The sequence below is a fragment of the Herpailurus yagouaroundi genome, unplaced genomic scaffold (genome assembly GCF_014898765.1).
Source record: "Herpailurus yagouaroundi ecotype Mexico unplaced genomic scaffold, PumYag 190, whole genome shotgun sequence".
In the NCBI taxonomy this organism is placed as follows: domain Eukaryota; kingdom Metazoa; phylum Chordata; class Mammalia; order Carnivora; family Felidae; genus Herpailurus; species Herpailurus yagouaroundi.
In genome coordinates, this window is record NW_024412421.1 from 37,854,322 (window position 1) to 37,871,139 (window position 16,818).

A 16,818-nucleotide genomic window follows, 5' to 3' on the forward strand; every position below is an offset into this window, starting at 1 on the left:
TTCTGTGCACAACCGCAGCTCAGCTTCCAAGCCCAAGGCATTGAAACAGACCCCCTTCCCATGGCACGCCTTTCCCCATGTGTCCACATTTGCCTGTGGTCCCCGGATCTGCCCGGTGTCCCGGTCTCCTGACCTGCGTTGTTCCTCAGCCTTACCCTGACCACGTGACTTGCCCTTGTCCACACTCCGGCTAGACTGTCTCTCATCCTGTGTTGCGGAAGCCCCACAGTTTACACTTTCTCTCCCAGGCACAGAGCCCCCAGAAGCCACAGTCTGCAGCCTCTTGCCCGGTTACCTCTTAGTGTTTTGGTGTGTATTTTCCACTATCCCTGTATCCTCTTACATAATCATAGCACAAATATCAATTTCAGGAAATGTAACTTAGCTACTGCGCTTTTATCTAATCTATGGGATATGTTCCAATTTCATTAACTTCCCCGATTATAATTCCCTAGCACTACGTTTCTGGCACAGGATCCAGGCCGGAATCAAGGACAGCAGGCACCTTCCCCCATTAGTTTGAAGCAAGTCCTAGATACATAGCTTCGTCTGCAAATATCGCTATGAATGCCCAGAAGAGAGATAAAACATAGCTACAATGCACTGTCTCCCCTGAAAGACAAGGTTGGTCCCCTAGGATGAAATACCTAGGTGGTATATGCACGTCCAGCTGGATAATTCATGTCCTGGTGGTTTTCACAGGCAGAGCAGGGTTAAAACGGCCCCTTGTGTGATTGGTGGACCCCTCCCCTCCCCACTCTGCCCATCACCAGCTTCCCGCGCTGCGCAGCCGGCTTGTGTGTCCCGTAGGGTCTCCTGGTCTGGACTCTGCTGACCGTGTCCCTTGGTGGCATTCACCACATTCTTGTCGTCCGATTCCCGTGAACAGGGCTCAGACTTCCCCCGAGGTGACAGGAATGTCCCCAGGAGGCACTCACGTCTGCTTCTCCCCTCCGTCAGAGCCTGCATCTTAACCGAGATGCTTCACGGGGTTTTGTGGGCTGTTAGACCCCCTCTCAGAGCAGCGCTGATACTGTGCGTAGGCGCTAGGTGTGACCTGGGACCACCTGATTTTCTCCTCTCTTTCCGTCCTGAGGGAAAGCAGGGTCCCTTCTTTCCAAGGCAGATACAGCCTCCTGGGGCCAGGCCACAGCCACCCACTGCCCAGCCCTGGGAGGCCCCGAGCTCGGGGGCCTCAGAGCAAATCTGCCATTCTGGTGGGGGGTGACGGAGCTCAGCGTTTGAGTAGCTGGCAAAGCTCGGGGCTGTGAGGTCTTAGGGGGCCCTGGACCGAGGCTGGGGGGCAGGAGGAGGGCGTGGGGGCTTTGCCGAGGAGGGGCCGCCTATGTGGGGCTGAGGGCTGGGCTGGGTCCTGCCGGGAGACTGCCGAGTACAAGGCCACTCGTCCCACGGGTCTGGGGCTCAGAGAGGGAGCGGGGATTGGGTGGCAGGGGCCCCCCGTCGGATTGCCCTTGGTCCTTCCCTCAAGTGGTGGTGTAGGGCCAGCGCCCACTGGGCCGGGTGGTTCTTTCTTCTCCTTTATGTTTTCTCTTGTCCGGATTTTTAGTAGTTCTGTTTTGTTTTTGTTTTTTTTTTTTAACAATGGAAATGGACTTTTATTTGAAACAAGACCCGGTCCGTCTGTGCAGATGCGCCCAGGGCACCTGGCCCAGCTGTACCAGAGTTGTCCTTTCTCAATTGTTCCTTGGGCCCCGGGCCACCTACAGGGTGTAGGAGGCCCCATCAGGTCGCTCCTTCTCCGGCCTCAGGCTTGGGTTCAGACCCAGGCTCCACCAGCTCAGCCCCTCCATCTGTAAGAGGCTGAGGCCGGGGGAGGGGGGGCTGGGAGATGAGAAGCATCGGGCACAGAGGAGGGCATGAGCTCAAGTTGTATTGTGACCGTGATTATCGCCCTTTAGCAAACAACAATCTCCGAAAAGCCTGAAAACCAGCAGCGAGGCATGCCTGCAGTGGCTTCCGGGTGGCTGGGGGAGGGGAGAGCTGGCTGGGGGACGTGGGGTTGCCCCGGGGGGGACACCTGGCCCTGAAGGGCCCCCAGGCAACCCCCAGGGGCCTGAGGAAGGGGTGGGGGGTGGCCCGTGCCCACTCTGTCCCTGCGTCCCCAGCAATACTACATCCTGCTGGTCCTCACTGACGGAGTGGTGACCGACATGGCAGATGCCCGGGAGGCCATCGTGCGTGCCTCCCACCTGCCCATGTCCATCATCATCGTGGGGGTGGGCAACGCTGACTTCACGGATATGCAGACCCTGGACGGGGACGAGGGCATCCTGCGCTCCCCGAGGGGCGAGCCGGCGCTCCGCGACATCGTGCAGTTTGTTCCCTTCCGGGAGCTCAAGAGCGTGAGTGCTGGTGGGGGCGTCATAGGCTTGCCTTCCGGGGAGGGGGGTGTCACAGGCCTGCCTTCGGGGCGTGGGGGTCACAGGCCTGCCTTCCAGGGGTGGGGCAGGTCACAGGCCTGCCTTCCGGGGAGCTTCCAGGCTCCCAGGCCGCTCCCCCGCTCCTGTCGTGAGCAGGATTTCGGCCACTTTTGAGCAGCTAGAAACCTTCCTATTTTGAAAACATCAAGCCTACACATACGAGAGAGGGCGGCACGGTGGGCTCCTGGGAGGGCACCACACAGTTTCTAGCACTTTCAGACCCTTTGTGAGACAGACACACGAAGGAAGTTCATGGCCAGTGGACACACTCATGGGGCTTTACAGGACGGGGGATGGGTACAACCCACCTCCTTCCTGCCTCTGACTGTGTGCCTGGAGGGGTGGCAGGGCCCTGGGGGCGCAGGGGCCCCACTCAGGACGGTGCCTGGAGCCCGTCCGAGGTCACCCCATGCCAGCGCTGTGCGCAGGGCAACCTCACACTCCGGGTGTCACAAAGGCTTGCCTGGCCACCAGGCGACTTACTGGTCGGCCACTGGGACAGATTCCACCACCGCTAGAGGGTGACGCTGGGGTTTGAGCAGCTCGGGGGCAAGAGGGTCTGGAGGGCCCCCAGCTGTGACGTAACCACGTTGTCCCCGCTCTGAAGGCGTCCCCGGCGGCGCTGGCCAAGTGTGTGCTGGCTGAGGTGCCCAGGCAGGTGGTGGAATACTTCAGCTACAGGGAGCTGCCTCCCAGAGGCCTCGGCACCCACACCCACGACGCTGGCCCCGAGAGGGCAGGGCAGCCAGGAGTGCGGCCAGTCTCTGTCTCAAGCACCCTTGGGGTGCCTTAGGCCCTCCCCCCCACACGTTCCAGAGCCCTCCTGTACCCCGCCCCCAGGCCCACCTCTTACCCTCCTGTGACCCTGCTGCCCAGACCAGCCTCTGGGGGCCCCCAAGGCTGAAGGATGAACAAATGCAGGCCCGGGGAACCCTGAAACAGGAGCCGAAGGTGTGGGGTGCGGGTGGTAGCCCCCCCATGCCTGGCCCTGCCCCAGCCAGGCAGGTGTAGGGTCAGGGGGTGGGGAGGGTTCCCTGAGAGGGCAGGAGGAGGCCCCCGCACCCCCCCCACCCCGAAGGGACGCTCCGGGTGGGGGGGGGAGGGGGGGTGGGTCCTGCTTCGCATCTGGTTCTCACGAGGAGGGGCCCGCAGCCTGCATCCCAGCTGTGGGGGAGACCGGGGTGCCCCCAGAGCTCCTGACCGGTCAGATTCCTCGTTCTTCCTGCCTTCCTCCCTCCCCTGTTGCTTCCCCTGGCTCAGCACCCAGGCCTTGGGGTCCGCAGGTGGGGGCTTAGGCATAATAAAGTGTCACCTTGTCCTGGAAGTGCTTTGTGCCTTTACTGCCCCCTCCAGCCCCCACCCTGGGACAGGGGGTCTCTAGACTCAGGTTCTCGGGGTCCTTCCCGGACTGAAGGGAGGAGCCGCTCGGGAATGCCGGGAGGCAGTGCTGCCCCTCCCCCTGATCCACTGCCTGGAATCAGCCAGGCCCAGGTGGAGAGGGGCCGCCAGGCAGGAACCCAGGTGCCTTGAACTTGCAACTCAACTTTACAAGGACCTACTATGCGCTCCGTGCTACACACTCTGTCAGAGAAGGAGCACCACCTGTCAAAGCCTCCGGGCCCTCCGGGGGTGGGCTTCTGATTGAGATTTCCCCTGGAATATGTTGTCTGGGGAAAAAAAAAACCCAAAACTATCCTGACCCTGAATCTATTCTCTCCTACCCACTCACCCATTCTCCATCCCTCCATCCATCCATCTACCTGTCCCCCCACACGTCCACCCTTCTCGCCCTCCATTTATCCACCAATCCATCCGTCCACCTGTCCGTCCATCTGTCCATCCATCCATCCACCCACTCACTCTGGAGACCTATTTTTAACTTCTGATTCATCTCCTGTTAGGGAGAGATAATAGGCTTTGCCATGGTAACTTAGCTACTGCTGAGTTCCGGAAGGGACGATGTTGGTCTCTTTGGGGACGGAGAGGACACCGGAGAAACAGCCCCCTCCATCTACAGTGGGAGACAGCAGGGCCATAGGGTGGGGGAGGCTGTGGGCCCCAAGACGGGAGGGTGTGTGAGCTGTGTCCTGACCCAGCCACCGAGTCCTGTATGACTGGACTGTTTTAGGGGCAGAAACCCTCAGACGGTTCAGGGCTGAGGCCAAGGGAAGTTGGTCGGTTCCGACCCCAGGGGGCACAAAATGCACAGAGAGCCAGCTGAGGAGAAGTGGAGGGGGTCTGCGCACAGCCCCAAGGCAGCAGGGGCGGGCAGTGGAGGAAGGGTGTCATCTTGCAGCTGACGCCTTAGCAGACATGTAGCCACTCCCAGAACAGGTGAGGTGGGGAGGGAGCGGAGGCGTGAGGCCCCGGCCTCCACCCTCCACCCTTCCCCTCTGCCCTTTCTTCTCCGGCCAACAGGAAGCAGGGAGCAGCTGGGGGCGGGCAGTGGGGTGGGTGGGAGGCCTATGGAGGATCCCCTCCTGGACTGGAGGGAGGCAGGAGGCTGTGGGCGTGGGGCCTGGCCAGCGGGCAGGCTCAGCTGGGCACCTGTCGGAGGAGGTAGGGTCAGGACGGGGTCACCAGATCAGCCGACAGGACGCAGGGATTTTTACCAGTTAGAGCCCAACCTCCTCCTAGGCCAGAGCCGGCTAATGGGACTCGGTCCTGGGACTTTTGCTGACCTTTGGTTTTCCTGGAGTGGCTGAGCTGGTGGCCTGGGAGCCAGGAACAGCTGGTGACCACTCTGCCACCTCGTGGGCTGGGCCTACCTGGGAACAAAGCCGACACAAATGGGTGGGCCAGAGAAGTGGCCATGTGAGCTCCCTCTCTACCGAGACAGCTGGAGCTGGGTTTCCATCGAGTTTCCACCCCAAGATTCCGGCCCAGAGAGATGGCAAATACGCCCATCGCACCGACGAGAAAAGCAGGGTCCAGCACAGTTAAGCGAGTTGCTCAGGGTCACGGTTAAGGACCCACCAGCTCCAGGCAATTCCAGGATTTATGTCTTTCCACACGTCTTCCATCAAGGGATGTGAGATCTGGCTCTGGACTCCAGACAGGCTTCCAGGGAGGGAACGTGGACCGAAATCCTGCCAGCGCCTTGCTCTTGGCTCATAACAGCACAGGCCTGGGTTTCCTCAGCCATCAGAACCAGAAAGTGTGCACGGGCCGGGGACCCCACGGCAGGAGCCACCCCGGGCTAGGCTTCCTTCAGAAATTGCCTCCAGGACACTTTTTGGAACCGCCCCCTCGTCAGAGGAAGGACTTGGGATTTGCAGACAGAGTGGTTAGCTGCTTGGGCACTGGCCCCGAGTCGAACTGGACGCCTGGACAAGTTACCTCGTCATCTGTCACACGGGAGTGTGAGGGCTCGAATTCCTTGGCAGCCCCTCCCACTGAGAGGTGGGGTGAGCGTCCCTTTTGGCACCTGGGAAGGCTTGGGGTCCCATGCAACCCTCTAAGGCTTGGTCACGAAAATGCCACATTCTGCTTCCTTGCTTAGTTGAGACACCGGTGCTTGGGACCCAGTTGCCAAGCTGCAAAGAAGCCCAAGCGGCCCCCGTGGCACCAACAGCACGCACGACTGGCTGGCCGTGTGCCGTGGGCTCCTCTAGCCTGGCTGAGACCCCCACTGCATCCACAGGGCAGGCTCTGAGCCAGAACCCCCCAGCCCATCCTCCCCTGTGTTCCGGAACCGCAGAAATGGTCTGAATGCATCCATGCTTGTTGTTGTTCTAAACCACCAAGTTTGGGTATCATCTGTTACGCGGCAGCAGGTAACTGACACACCCTCTTCACGTGGGGCTTGTGAGGACGGAAGGGTGGCGCACAGGCCTCGGAGCAAAATGCCTGTTCAGTAAACGAACAGCAGTTTTGCACAGGAGCTGGGCTTCTCTCTCTTGTTCTGGGGGACAATTGTGCCAAAGCCCATCTCTCTGATTATAAGCTTGCCCCTCCCCCACAGAGCCCAGGCTGGGCCTCAGAGGCTAAGGACTCCCGGTCAGAGTCCCCCACCCCAGGGCCCGCCCTCTGGGTCTCAGAACCGTGGGCTGGAGGGGGTGGGAACAGGGGCAGCTGGGCATCAAGGCTGTTGTTTCTTCCGCTGCTGAGGAGAAGCACAGGCCGGGACTGTAAGTGCTTGTAATTGGTGCGGGGGCGGCAGCCGGCTGCCAGACTTGGCACCCGGGCGCCGTGGGCGACACCGATTTCCTTGTTCCCCGCCCCTCCTCCCACTGCACTGACGTGTGCCCTGGGCAGGAGCCCCTGGAGCCCTTGCCTGGGGCCGGCCGCTTCCTCCCGTCAAGGCCTGCCACTACCACGGGGCCCCCGGGAAGGGGACATTCTACTGGCCCGGGTCCTCACCAGGTGGCCGCCTCTCATGAGTGCCATTTCCCCGAAGGGGGCCAGGCTCAGACAAGTGAAGCCACTTGGCTCAGTAAGCACAGCTGGGGCCGTGGAGCGAGTCCCAAGTGGGGCCTTGGCGCTGTTTCTAAGGGGCCGGAGCCGCGGTCCCCGGCTGTTCGCTCGTGTGTGAGCGTGTGCACGTGGCGGGGGGGGGGGCATCTCGGTCCTCAGCTGCTTTAGCGAAGCGTCTTTCTGAGCCCCCAGCAGCACGCACGCTCGGGCCTCACACGGCCGCCCTTTCTCTGTGTCCCGAAGCCGGGTGGGGCCGGCCGGGCTGACGGCCACCGTGGGTCGCGGGAGCCCTGGTGCCCTGCTCACCGCGGGCATTTCTTTCTCCCGTCGTCCCCCTGGTGGAACAGCAAACATTTATTACGTGCCCGCTGCGTGCCAACAGCAAGAACACAGGAGCTCGGCATTCTGTCCAGGTGACACAGGCCGGCCGTGACCATGTGCCGAGGGGCGGCTGTGGGAGGCCGCTTGAGGCAGGCTGCCTCCTCTGCCGTGCCTACCGAGGGGAGTGTCCGGTCCATGGGACGGAGATACTCGGGGCCACCCGATGCTCGTCCTCTCCTCTCCTGTGGTGACAAGGCCCCAGATGCCAGCCGGGCACACAGTTGTCCTGATAAAGACCACCCGTCCCTTGGCGCTGGCTGTGGCTCCCCGACTACACTTTAGCTCATGGCGTGAGGAAGAGAGGCATGTGCTACGGGTGTGCTTCTCCCCTCCCTGAGCTCCCATGGCTTGGATCGAGATGTAATGGCTGGAGGTCAGCAGCCGTCTTGCACCACAGGTGAACTTGGAAGTAGAAGCCATACCGCCAAGATTAAAAAGACAGGAGGGCCCAGTTCCTGGACACGGTCCTAAAACAACCACCGCTGAATTTCTTGAATGTGAGAGAGAAACTTCAATCATCCATGTGACAGGGCCTAATGCACTCAGCATTCGCATCAAATAAGCTTCTGGAAAATACCATCATTGTCATGGGTGTTGCTGTAGACAAAACCTCGGAAGGGGCAGCGGGCTCAAGCTTGGTGGTCCGGGAAGACTTCCCTGAAGAGGTGGCGTTAAGTGGAGAGCCGACGAGCGGAAGCGAGGAAGTTCTGAGCCAGTGACTTCACGGAGCCACTTGCTGGGAGCCCTGCCCCCTGTGTGGGACCGTCAGAAGCTCTCTCCCAGCTCCTGAATTCTGTCTTTACTCCCTGCTTGCTGGCCAGGGCCTGCCTCAGGCCCCAGGCCTGCCTTCAGTGTGGTGGGTCTTGTCTTTCTCTCCTTCTGGGTCTCGGACCTCTTTACCGAGCATAAAGATTTTCTCTTCTTCTAACAGAGGCAATTTGTGTTCTTTGTGGAAATTAGAAAATCTAAGTAAGCAAAAATAATGACAAAAATCACCAGCACATCCGCCCCCACGGCAGCCATGGGAACACCTTGGGGGCTTCCCCCACCGACTCCCCATGAATATTCACACACTTATTCTGCACCAGAGGAAAACCACCGCCACTGGGGTGAGCGCTGCTTCATAACAGGACCGTGCTGCCCACACGCGTCATACCTGCCGACGCCCTTGACTGTGTCCACAGCCAGAGAGGAGGCGCTAGGACCCCCATGGTGCACGCCCGAGGACGGCGTGCGTGGGCAGCACGGAGCGGGGGACCTAGGGCCTCCCCGAGAGGAAGGGAAGGACAGGACAGGCTTGCAACGGTGGCAGCCCGGGTGCCACACAGGGACCCCAGCTGTTCCGCGTCAGCATCGCTCTGATAGCCTGAAAGTGACCCTCCGACAGAAGCCCGTTGGATTCCTCGTCGTCCCGTCTCAGTGGCTGTGACCTGCCATCACGGGCAGACACCCTGAGTGAGCCCGTGCCCAGCTCCTCCCACAGAGGCTTTCACGGGCCTGTGGCGCACTGCCCAGCGGTGGACATCTGGGTCCTGCCCTTGCCTTTGGGGGCGTCATGGAGCACCTTGTGCATGCACACACTTGACACTGGGGCCTCGAAGCGTGTCCACGTTCAACGCTGCACAGCCTCGCTGGCGTCAGAGAGTCTGTGGCCGGAGCGGCACGCGGGGGTTACCGAACACAAGACTCATCCCCATCCGGCTCCGGGGGGGCCCGCCCTGCACAGCGAGGTGTCGGGCTCGCCGGGAAGGAGGCTACACCCAGAACTCCCCACAGCAGTGGATTGTTGGCAAGGGCAGGGCACCGCTTAGCCTACGGCCCGGCCGGGGCAGGGTGGGGGGGCGGCTGCGGCCACACCCCCGGGGTCCCCGAGGCTGAGGGGCCGCGGCCACGCCCCGGGAGCTCTCTGGAAGCCCGAACACCGACCGTGTGGCTGTGCGTCAGGCCAGATGGCCCCCTGGTCTGGTCGGCCTGGCCAGTGTGGCCTGTCTGGCTCTGGCCGCCGGGCGCGGTGCTGGATGAAGGACTGCCCCGCGGGAGACTCCCTCCCACGTGTCGGGAGAGAAGGAGGACTCTGTTCCCAGCCAGCCCCGCTGACGTCGTGCGGCTCCTCCGCAGAGGGGCACTGAGTGGCTTGGGCACGGGACAGGAGGGGGAGACGCACAGCCGGGCAGGAGGCTGGCAGCCGGGACCGTGCCCACAAGCTGTGTCGAGCCTGCCGCGGACTTGGCACCGGCTGAAGGCCTCGCGTGGCCGCCCGGGAGCGGGAGGCGCCGCTGCCTCATTCGTTTGAGGTGAGAGGCCCGGCCGCGGGGCCTCAGGGCTGAGCTCGCACCCCTGACGGCCTCAGCTCAGCCCTGGCGGCTGGTGTGTTTGCCTTCAGAGGCCGTGGAGGGAGCACTCGGGGCTGGCCACCCCGCCCGCAGCAGGGGCCTGGCTCCCGGACGGCTGGACCCCCAGAGGGCCTGCGAGACACCGAACATCGGAGACAGGAGTGTCCGGACCACAAGGACCGACCACACACCCCGTCTACGGCGGAGGACTTTCAGGGCTGTCTGATAGACACCTGCCCGGTCCTCGCCCCGAGGATCAAGCCTATACATCCCCCCCGCCTGTGCACACGCGTGCGGGGCGGCCAGGCAATGGAGGCAGATGTGAGGCGATTCATACTGTGTGGTCCGTTTACATGAAGTTCAAGGACAGGAGGTATGCGTGGGGGAGGCAAGGGGATGCTGGGTCTCGCTCTGGGCTGTGAGATGTGCGTCTCTCCACGTACACGTACCCGAGTTGACGTCACCTCGGAAGACTTCTCGGCGTGACGTCCACACGGGGAAGTCACATCCTGGGAGCAGAGCGGGCTCTCTGCCAGCCACGGCCCGGCCCTGGGTGCCCGGCTCAGCCCTGCCAGGCCCGCGTGGCCCAGTCACGAGGAGGAGGAGTCTGCCCGTTCTGACTCCTCAGCGGGAGCAGCGGGGCCTGGCCTAAACTCTCCCCTGGGAAAGCCGGAGGGAAGGCCGGCAGTGGCTGCACACGCCTGGGTACTTTTCCTCCAGGGTTCCCTCCTGCCCGGTGTTCTGTGGAAGCTCCTGGAGGCCTGGGGCCCCGAGCAGGGTCGGCCTGGCCAGTCTCCACTCAGGGTGGTCCAGCCGGGAGCCTGGCCACCCTCAGCGGTGGGCCAAAGACCAGGGACACGGTGGCTCCTGCCTCTTGTGGCCCAGTGCCCCGGTGGCGCTCTTAGCGCTAGGCTGGTGCACGCCTGCGGTGGTGTTAGGACCCCGACTTTGTGGGGTTTTGACTATGGTCTCTCAGGGCCTTAGCCCTTCATCCTGGGGAGGCAGGGGTGCAGATAGGTGCTCTTGGCTCTCGGCTCGTCCCTCCCGACATACAAACCACTGCCCTGCACAGATTCCCTCACACCGGTGAGGCACTGAACGCGGACAATCTTTGAGGCCCCAGCGGTGTGCACGCGTGTGCAAGCAGAAGGTGCTCCTGTAAATAGTGCTGCTGTCAATGCGGGCGTGCGGATACCTCTTTAAGATGGTGACTTCAGGGGCGCCTGGGTGGCGCAGTCGGTTAGGCGTCCGACTTCAGCCAGGTCACGATCTCGCGGTCCGTGAGTTCGAGCCCCGCGTTGGGCTCTGGGCTGACGGCTCGGAGCCTGGAGCCTGTTCCCGATTCTGTGTCTCCCTCTCTCTCTGCCCCTCCCCCGTCCGTTCATGCTCTGTCTCTCTCTGTCCCAAAAAAAATAAACGTTGAAAAAAAAAATTTATAAAAAAAAAAGATGGTGACTTCACTTCCTGGGGCGCCTGGGTGTCTCGGTTGGTTGGGTGCCCAACTGTCGATTTAGGTTCAGGTCGTGACCTCGAGGTTCACGGGCTCGAGCCCTGCATCAGGCTCTGTGCTGACGGCGTGCTCCCTCTGTGTAGTCCCTCCCCTGCTTATGTCTGGCTCTCTCTCAAAAATAAATAGACTTTTTTTTTTTAAACATCTATTTATTTATTTGGGGAGAGAAAAAGACAAAAAGTGTGCTCGCTAGCGGGGGACGGGCAGAGAGAGAGGGAGGGAGACAGAATCCCAGGCAGGCTCTACGCTGTCAGCGCAGAGCCGGACGCGGGGTCAAGTTCACGAACGGTGAGATCATGAGCTGAAATCAAGCGACGGACGCTTAACCGACTGAGCCCCCAGGCGCCCCTGTGCCTGCTTTAATGTTTTTCAGCGACGTACAGCTCTTTTAGCACGTTCATTAAGCGAATTCCTAAGTATTTTTTATGCTATTGTAAATAAAACTATTTTTGTGTTTTCCTTTTCAGGTTTTCCCGTGTTAGTGCCTAGAATGCCACAGATTTTTGTGCATTGGTGTTGGATCCTGCTACTTTGCCGAATTCACTTTTTAGTTCTAACAATCAGAAATACATTTCCTCAACTTCCACTTGCCCAATGCAAGGGGTAACTTTTATCCCACGTCCTCGATTACTGCAGAGTGGGAAGAGGCGGGTCCATCCTCCTGCTGTGGAAACGCCCTCCCTGAGGCTCCCCCTGGCACTCTGACTTCTGGCCCCCATGTCTCTGCCTCTGTTTCCTCTGCCCACTTCTCTGGCTGGGGGTCCTGGACTCTCTTTAGCTTTCTGGCCCCACACCCTCGGCAACGTCTGTACTGTGATGACTTCTGCATCTATGTGATAACAAAGGTGCCTCTCGTTTTGCTGCCTGGCCCTTTGCTAATTGCTGTATATACTATCTCATTTAACCCATTCCTCAAACCCGGGGAAGCATGTGTTCTCAGCACTATTTTCAAGCGAGGAAACTGACTCAGCAGGGTTAAAGTTCTCGTGCAGGCTCTCACAGCTAGTAAATCATAAAGCTGGGGTGTGACCGAGGCCTGGGTGACCCAGAAGCTGTTTTCACAATCAGTCTGTGCTCCAGCTCGGATGCCACATTTCTTTTTTTTTTTTTTTTAATTGTTTTTTTAATGTTTATTCATTTTTTGAGAGACGGAGAGAGACAGAGCATGAGAGGGAGACACAGAATCCGAAGCAGGCTCCAGGCTCTGAGCTGTCAGCACATAGCCCGACGCGGGGCTCGAAGCCATGGACTGCGAGATCATGACCTGAGCCAAAACCGAGAGTCGGATGCTTAACCGACTGAGCCACCCAGGTGCCCCTTGGACGCCACATTTCTAACTGCCTAACGGAGGTACATGTGTGAGCGCTTCAGACTGAACCCCCCAATCTGGTCTATATACTTTGGGTTTTGCCTCCTACTCAGTCTTCAAAGTTGTGACTGTTCATCTCTCCTGCTGTCTTTCGCTGCACCCTGTCGTGTTCAGACTACCTAGAGCACTGCCCCAGCTCTGACTCTGTCACTGCTGACTCACTTCCTGATCCCCAACTCATCTCCCACCGCTGGTCTTCCCTCAAATTGTTTGGTCCTGCTCTCCAATTTCAGCCTTATTTTTTGAAATAATAAATTCTGAGACACCTGGGTGGCTCAGTCGGTGGAGCGTCCGACTTTGGCTCAGCTCACGATCTCGCGGTCCGTGAGTTCGAGCCCCGTGTCAGGCTCTGTGCTGACGTCTCGGAGCCGGGAGCTGCTTCGGATTCTGTGTCTCCCCCTCTCTCTGCCCCTCCCCCGCTCATGCTCTGTCTCTCTCTCTCTCAGAAATAAATAAACATTTAAAAAATGTAAAAAAAAAAAAAAGAATAAATTCTGCCATTAAAAAAAAAGAAACACAGTTTCTCCTCAGACCCAGCAGACTTGCAAGCACACACACACCCAGACACACGCACACACACTCACTCCACATGTCACAGGCTTGGGCACTGTTAAGCCAAGTCAAGTCAAGTCTAATTTTTTTTTTTTTTTCAAATACCAGTTGGGGCCTGTTTCACTAATTTTATGATCCACCACTAGGCCTCAAACCACAATTAAAAAAAATAAAAGCGGGGGCACCTGGGTGGCGCAGTCGGTTAAGCATCTGACTTCAGCCGGGTCACAATCTCGCGGTCCGTGAGTTTGAGCCCCGCGTCAGGCTCTGGGCTGATGGCTCAGAGCCTGGAGCCTGTTTCCGATTCTGTGTCTCCCTCTCTCTCTGCCCCTCCCCCGTTCATGCTCTGTCTCTCTCTGTCCCAAAAATAAATAAACGTTGAAAAAAAAAAAAAGAAAAGAAAAAAGCGATTCTAAGGGCGCCTGGGTGCTTCGGTGGGCCGAGCATCTGACTTTGACCAGGTCATAACCTCACGGCTCGCGGGTTTGAGCCCCCATTCGCTGATGGTGAGGAGCCTGCTTGGGGTTCTCTCTCTGTCCCTCAAAAATAAATAAATGAACATTAAAAATATATATTAAAAATATTTTTTCCTAGTTTGTCACTGGTCTTTTATCCTCCCGAGCAGTGTTTTGGCCATGCAATATTTTGTTCTATGTAGGAAATTTATCAATATTTTCTCTAATGCCTTCTAGACAGTTAATCTGCCTGTCCTTCTAGTACTTTCTGATTTAATCTCCATTATATAAGCCATTGATCTACTCAGCGTTTGTAGAACATGAGGTATAAATTCCAAACAGATCCTTTTTTGAATGACTAAGTTGTCATCCCAACACAACTTATTCAAAGCCCACTGGTTTGATGCGCTACCGTTTCCGTGAAATAACTGTTCGCGTGTAGTTGGGTATCGAGCTTTCCAAACAGCCCTCTGGCTGACACGACCCGATCCTTACCGGTAGCACAGAGCTCGGCGATGAAGACCCGGTTCCCACGCCCCTCCCTCTCTTTTCGACATTTGATGGACAAAAAAACCACGGATATTCCCCCACATGATAAAGTGGGCAACCAAAGCTGTTAGCAACCCGTCTACCTACCAATATTTCTGGGGCATATGCTCTGTGCCTGGACTGGATATGAGATCGTGATGAGAAAAATACTGCTCTTGTCTTTAGGGGTCTTGTCACACTAACAGGAGTTTGAGGGAATATATGCTACAACAAGGAAGACTTCCTGGAGGTGGGGTCGCCTAACTGAGGCCGGACAGATGAGGAGAAGTCGGGCAGGCGAGGAGGGAGTGCTGGGGACCTGGCAGGCCTCCATTCCGGCTGGATCGGGAGTACCTGATGGGGAGAACCTGGATGTCAGCCTCCTGCACGTGAGGAGGTGGCCTCACTGGCCCCGGTGCTCATGGTGGCATCGATCCCGGTCACCCCACTTCCAGCCACCTGCCTGCTTGGGCGGAGCTGTGGCGAGGTTGGAACCGCTGTCTGCAGCTCACTGACACTGCGGGGAAAGTGCTGAGAGCCGATGCCCCTGCCGCCTGCCCCCGGCACCCCTCCCCTGGAGTCTGGAGTCTGACCTGGTGTTCTGGGCTCCGGGAGCAGAGTGCCCAGGAGGAGGTACAGCTGCTCCGGTCCCCGGGCCCCCCCCCCCCCCCCTCCCGCCGAGCCCCCCTGTCCCCCAGCAGACCACACGCAGGCTCCTCTTCGAGGGCGGAGCAAACGCTAACATCTTTTCTGACAGCTCAAGCCACATCCCCAGGGTGGCTCTGGACCCTCTTAAGGCGCCTGCCTGACAAAACTCAAGACTGCTCCTGTCATCCGCCCCCTGTGGGCAGGGCTGGTTGCTCCGGAGGGAGGGGAAGGTGCTGGCGGGGAGGGGCAGGCAGACGCCCTGCGTGAGGTGGTCTCACGGAACCGAGCCCCTCTCCCTTCCCTGTTTTTAAATGTGGTAACTTTTAATAACAGACTTTAGTCACACGCGTCACATAAAACACGGATCACCTACGGCTTCAGGACAAAAGGTACAGGGAGGGCATCGAGTTTTAAGGCCTTAGCTTCCGTGTTCTGTAGTTTCTACCACTGTCCTGAGCAACGAAACTGCTCGAACAGCTTGCTTCTCTACCACAGCAGACGGCAGCTGGAGCACTTAGACCAGAGAATATTCAAACCAGAAGAAGCGTCCCTCTGTTTTTCCCCTGAGCCTTTTGCGAAACTAGAACAAAATTCTAAATGATTCAAGGTTCCAGCTTGGTGGCGGTGCTGTTCTGAGTCACCGCGAGGTGTGCACGCGGGGCACGCTTGTGTCAGGCACCGGGGACCTCAGGCTTGCGGGATTCTCACACACCCCCATGTGCCCTTTTTGCCCACTACCGCGACAAATCCGTTTGGGGGGCCCCTCCCGCTTTTTGGAAATTTCTACATGCCTGACCCCCGAGCCCCGCCCGCCCCTCCCTGCCTCTCCTTCAGCCTGCAAGATGCCATCTCTCTGCACAAACCAAAGTGGGGCTCCTTCCCCCCAGTTCTTTTCCCTCGTGCAATAGTCACGGACCGAAGTCCGTCCTGCACAGCTGCACTAGCTTCTGGCTGTGTCTGTCTCCAAAATGTGCTTGGCTGGCAGGCTGCACTCTGCCATCTGCCCCTGTTTACTGGGGATTTAATCCAGCTGTTTTCACTATAAGTGGGGCTGCAGACAGGAAACAGAGCCCAGCCCAGCGAGCCGACACACATTCCTGTTTTTCATGCCTGGCCCCTCCTGCAGTGGCTGAGCAGAGAAGGCCCAGCCCCAAGCTGGGCAGGTAGGAAGCCGGGCCGCTCACGTCCCTCACTTGAACGGAAGATCGAGGCCGGCAGCTGTGTCCCACAGCTCGGCTTGAGGTTCCCTGAAGGAGCAGATATGCTCAGGAGGAATTATTGGAGACAAAAGGTCGAATCTGATTCCAATGTCCTGGGAACAAGAGGGAAACAAACAGAACATTCCCCAGAGCAAGCACAGGGGGGAGGCAGAGGCTCTCTCCTGGGAGGCGTGTCCTCCAGAGGGGCTGCCGACCCTCGGGGCCCCCGCGATGCAGTGACATTCTAGCACCCCTGAACACATCCGTCCCCACTGCGCACGAGCTCCTGCAGGTGGGTCTCCTCAGGGTCACTTCTGCTGCTGGGTATCGGGCGTGGGAGCGACTGAGGGGCCCCCCAGTACAGCCCCTGTTCTCCATTTCACTGTCACCACACTATGGGTGGAAATTCGGGAGTGATGCTGGGGGCCCAGTGAGGCAGAGACGCCCATGCAGGCCTCCCTCCAAGTGTCTTGGGACTTGGCACAGCTGAGGGACGTGATCCTGCTCAGACAACCGCACTGACAGGGCCCGCCCTCCCGGGGAGAAACGCATCCCTTCCTTCCCCGGTGGGCTGCTGCCCACCCTCCCCGTGCACCCCGCACCCCTGCCTTTGTTCCCCAGAGTCTGCAGACTTGTCTTTGACTGGAGGAGGGTAGGGAGTAAGCCTAGTCACCACCCGTGTCCAGGCGTCTCCCTGTAGCAACATGGTGACAGTTCTGGCCACTGACAAGGGGCCCTCCAAGGGTGGGGGGGTGGCATTTAATGGCGTGTGTGTGACCCTGCCTTCCGTCCGCCCATCGGGTTCTCTCAGACCCGCTCTTTCCCCTCCCCTCCCCTACTCCTCCTTGCCCACATTCAGAGACCCAGGGCCAACGGGGCATTTTCTCCATCCTGGGGAGAGGCCTGGGAAGGCAGGCAGGTGGCTGGAGTTGGAGCCTGGCCCAGCTGTGAGGTCCTGAGGAGGGGCTGGCCCGGGCCAGGAGAGC

At 59.1% G+C, this 16,818-nt stretch overlaps 1 protein-coding gene across 3 annotated transcripts in view; it reads left to right on the top strand.

Moving 5' to 3' along the window:
* Positions 1-3,761, top strand: part of CPNE7 (copine 7) — a 19,638-nt gene extending 15,877 nt beyond the window's left edge. For all 3 annotated transcript variants that reach the window (XM_040443353.1, XM_040443351.1, XM_040443350.1), the window contains 2 exons: positions 2,127-2,363; positions 3,049-3,761. In XM_040443353.1, the coding sequence (XP_040299287.1) occupies positions 2,127-2,363; positions 3,049-3,234 (423 nt within the window). In that variant the 3' untranslated portion in view covers positions 3,235-3,761. The remainder of the gene's footprint in view (positions 1-2,126; positions 2,364-3,048) is intronic.
* Positions 3,762-16,818: the final 13,057 nt, after the last annotated feature.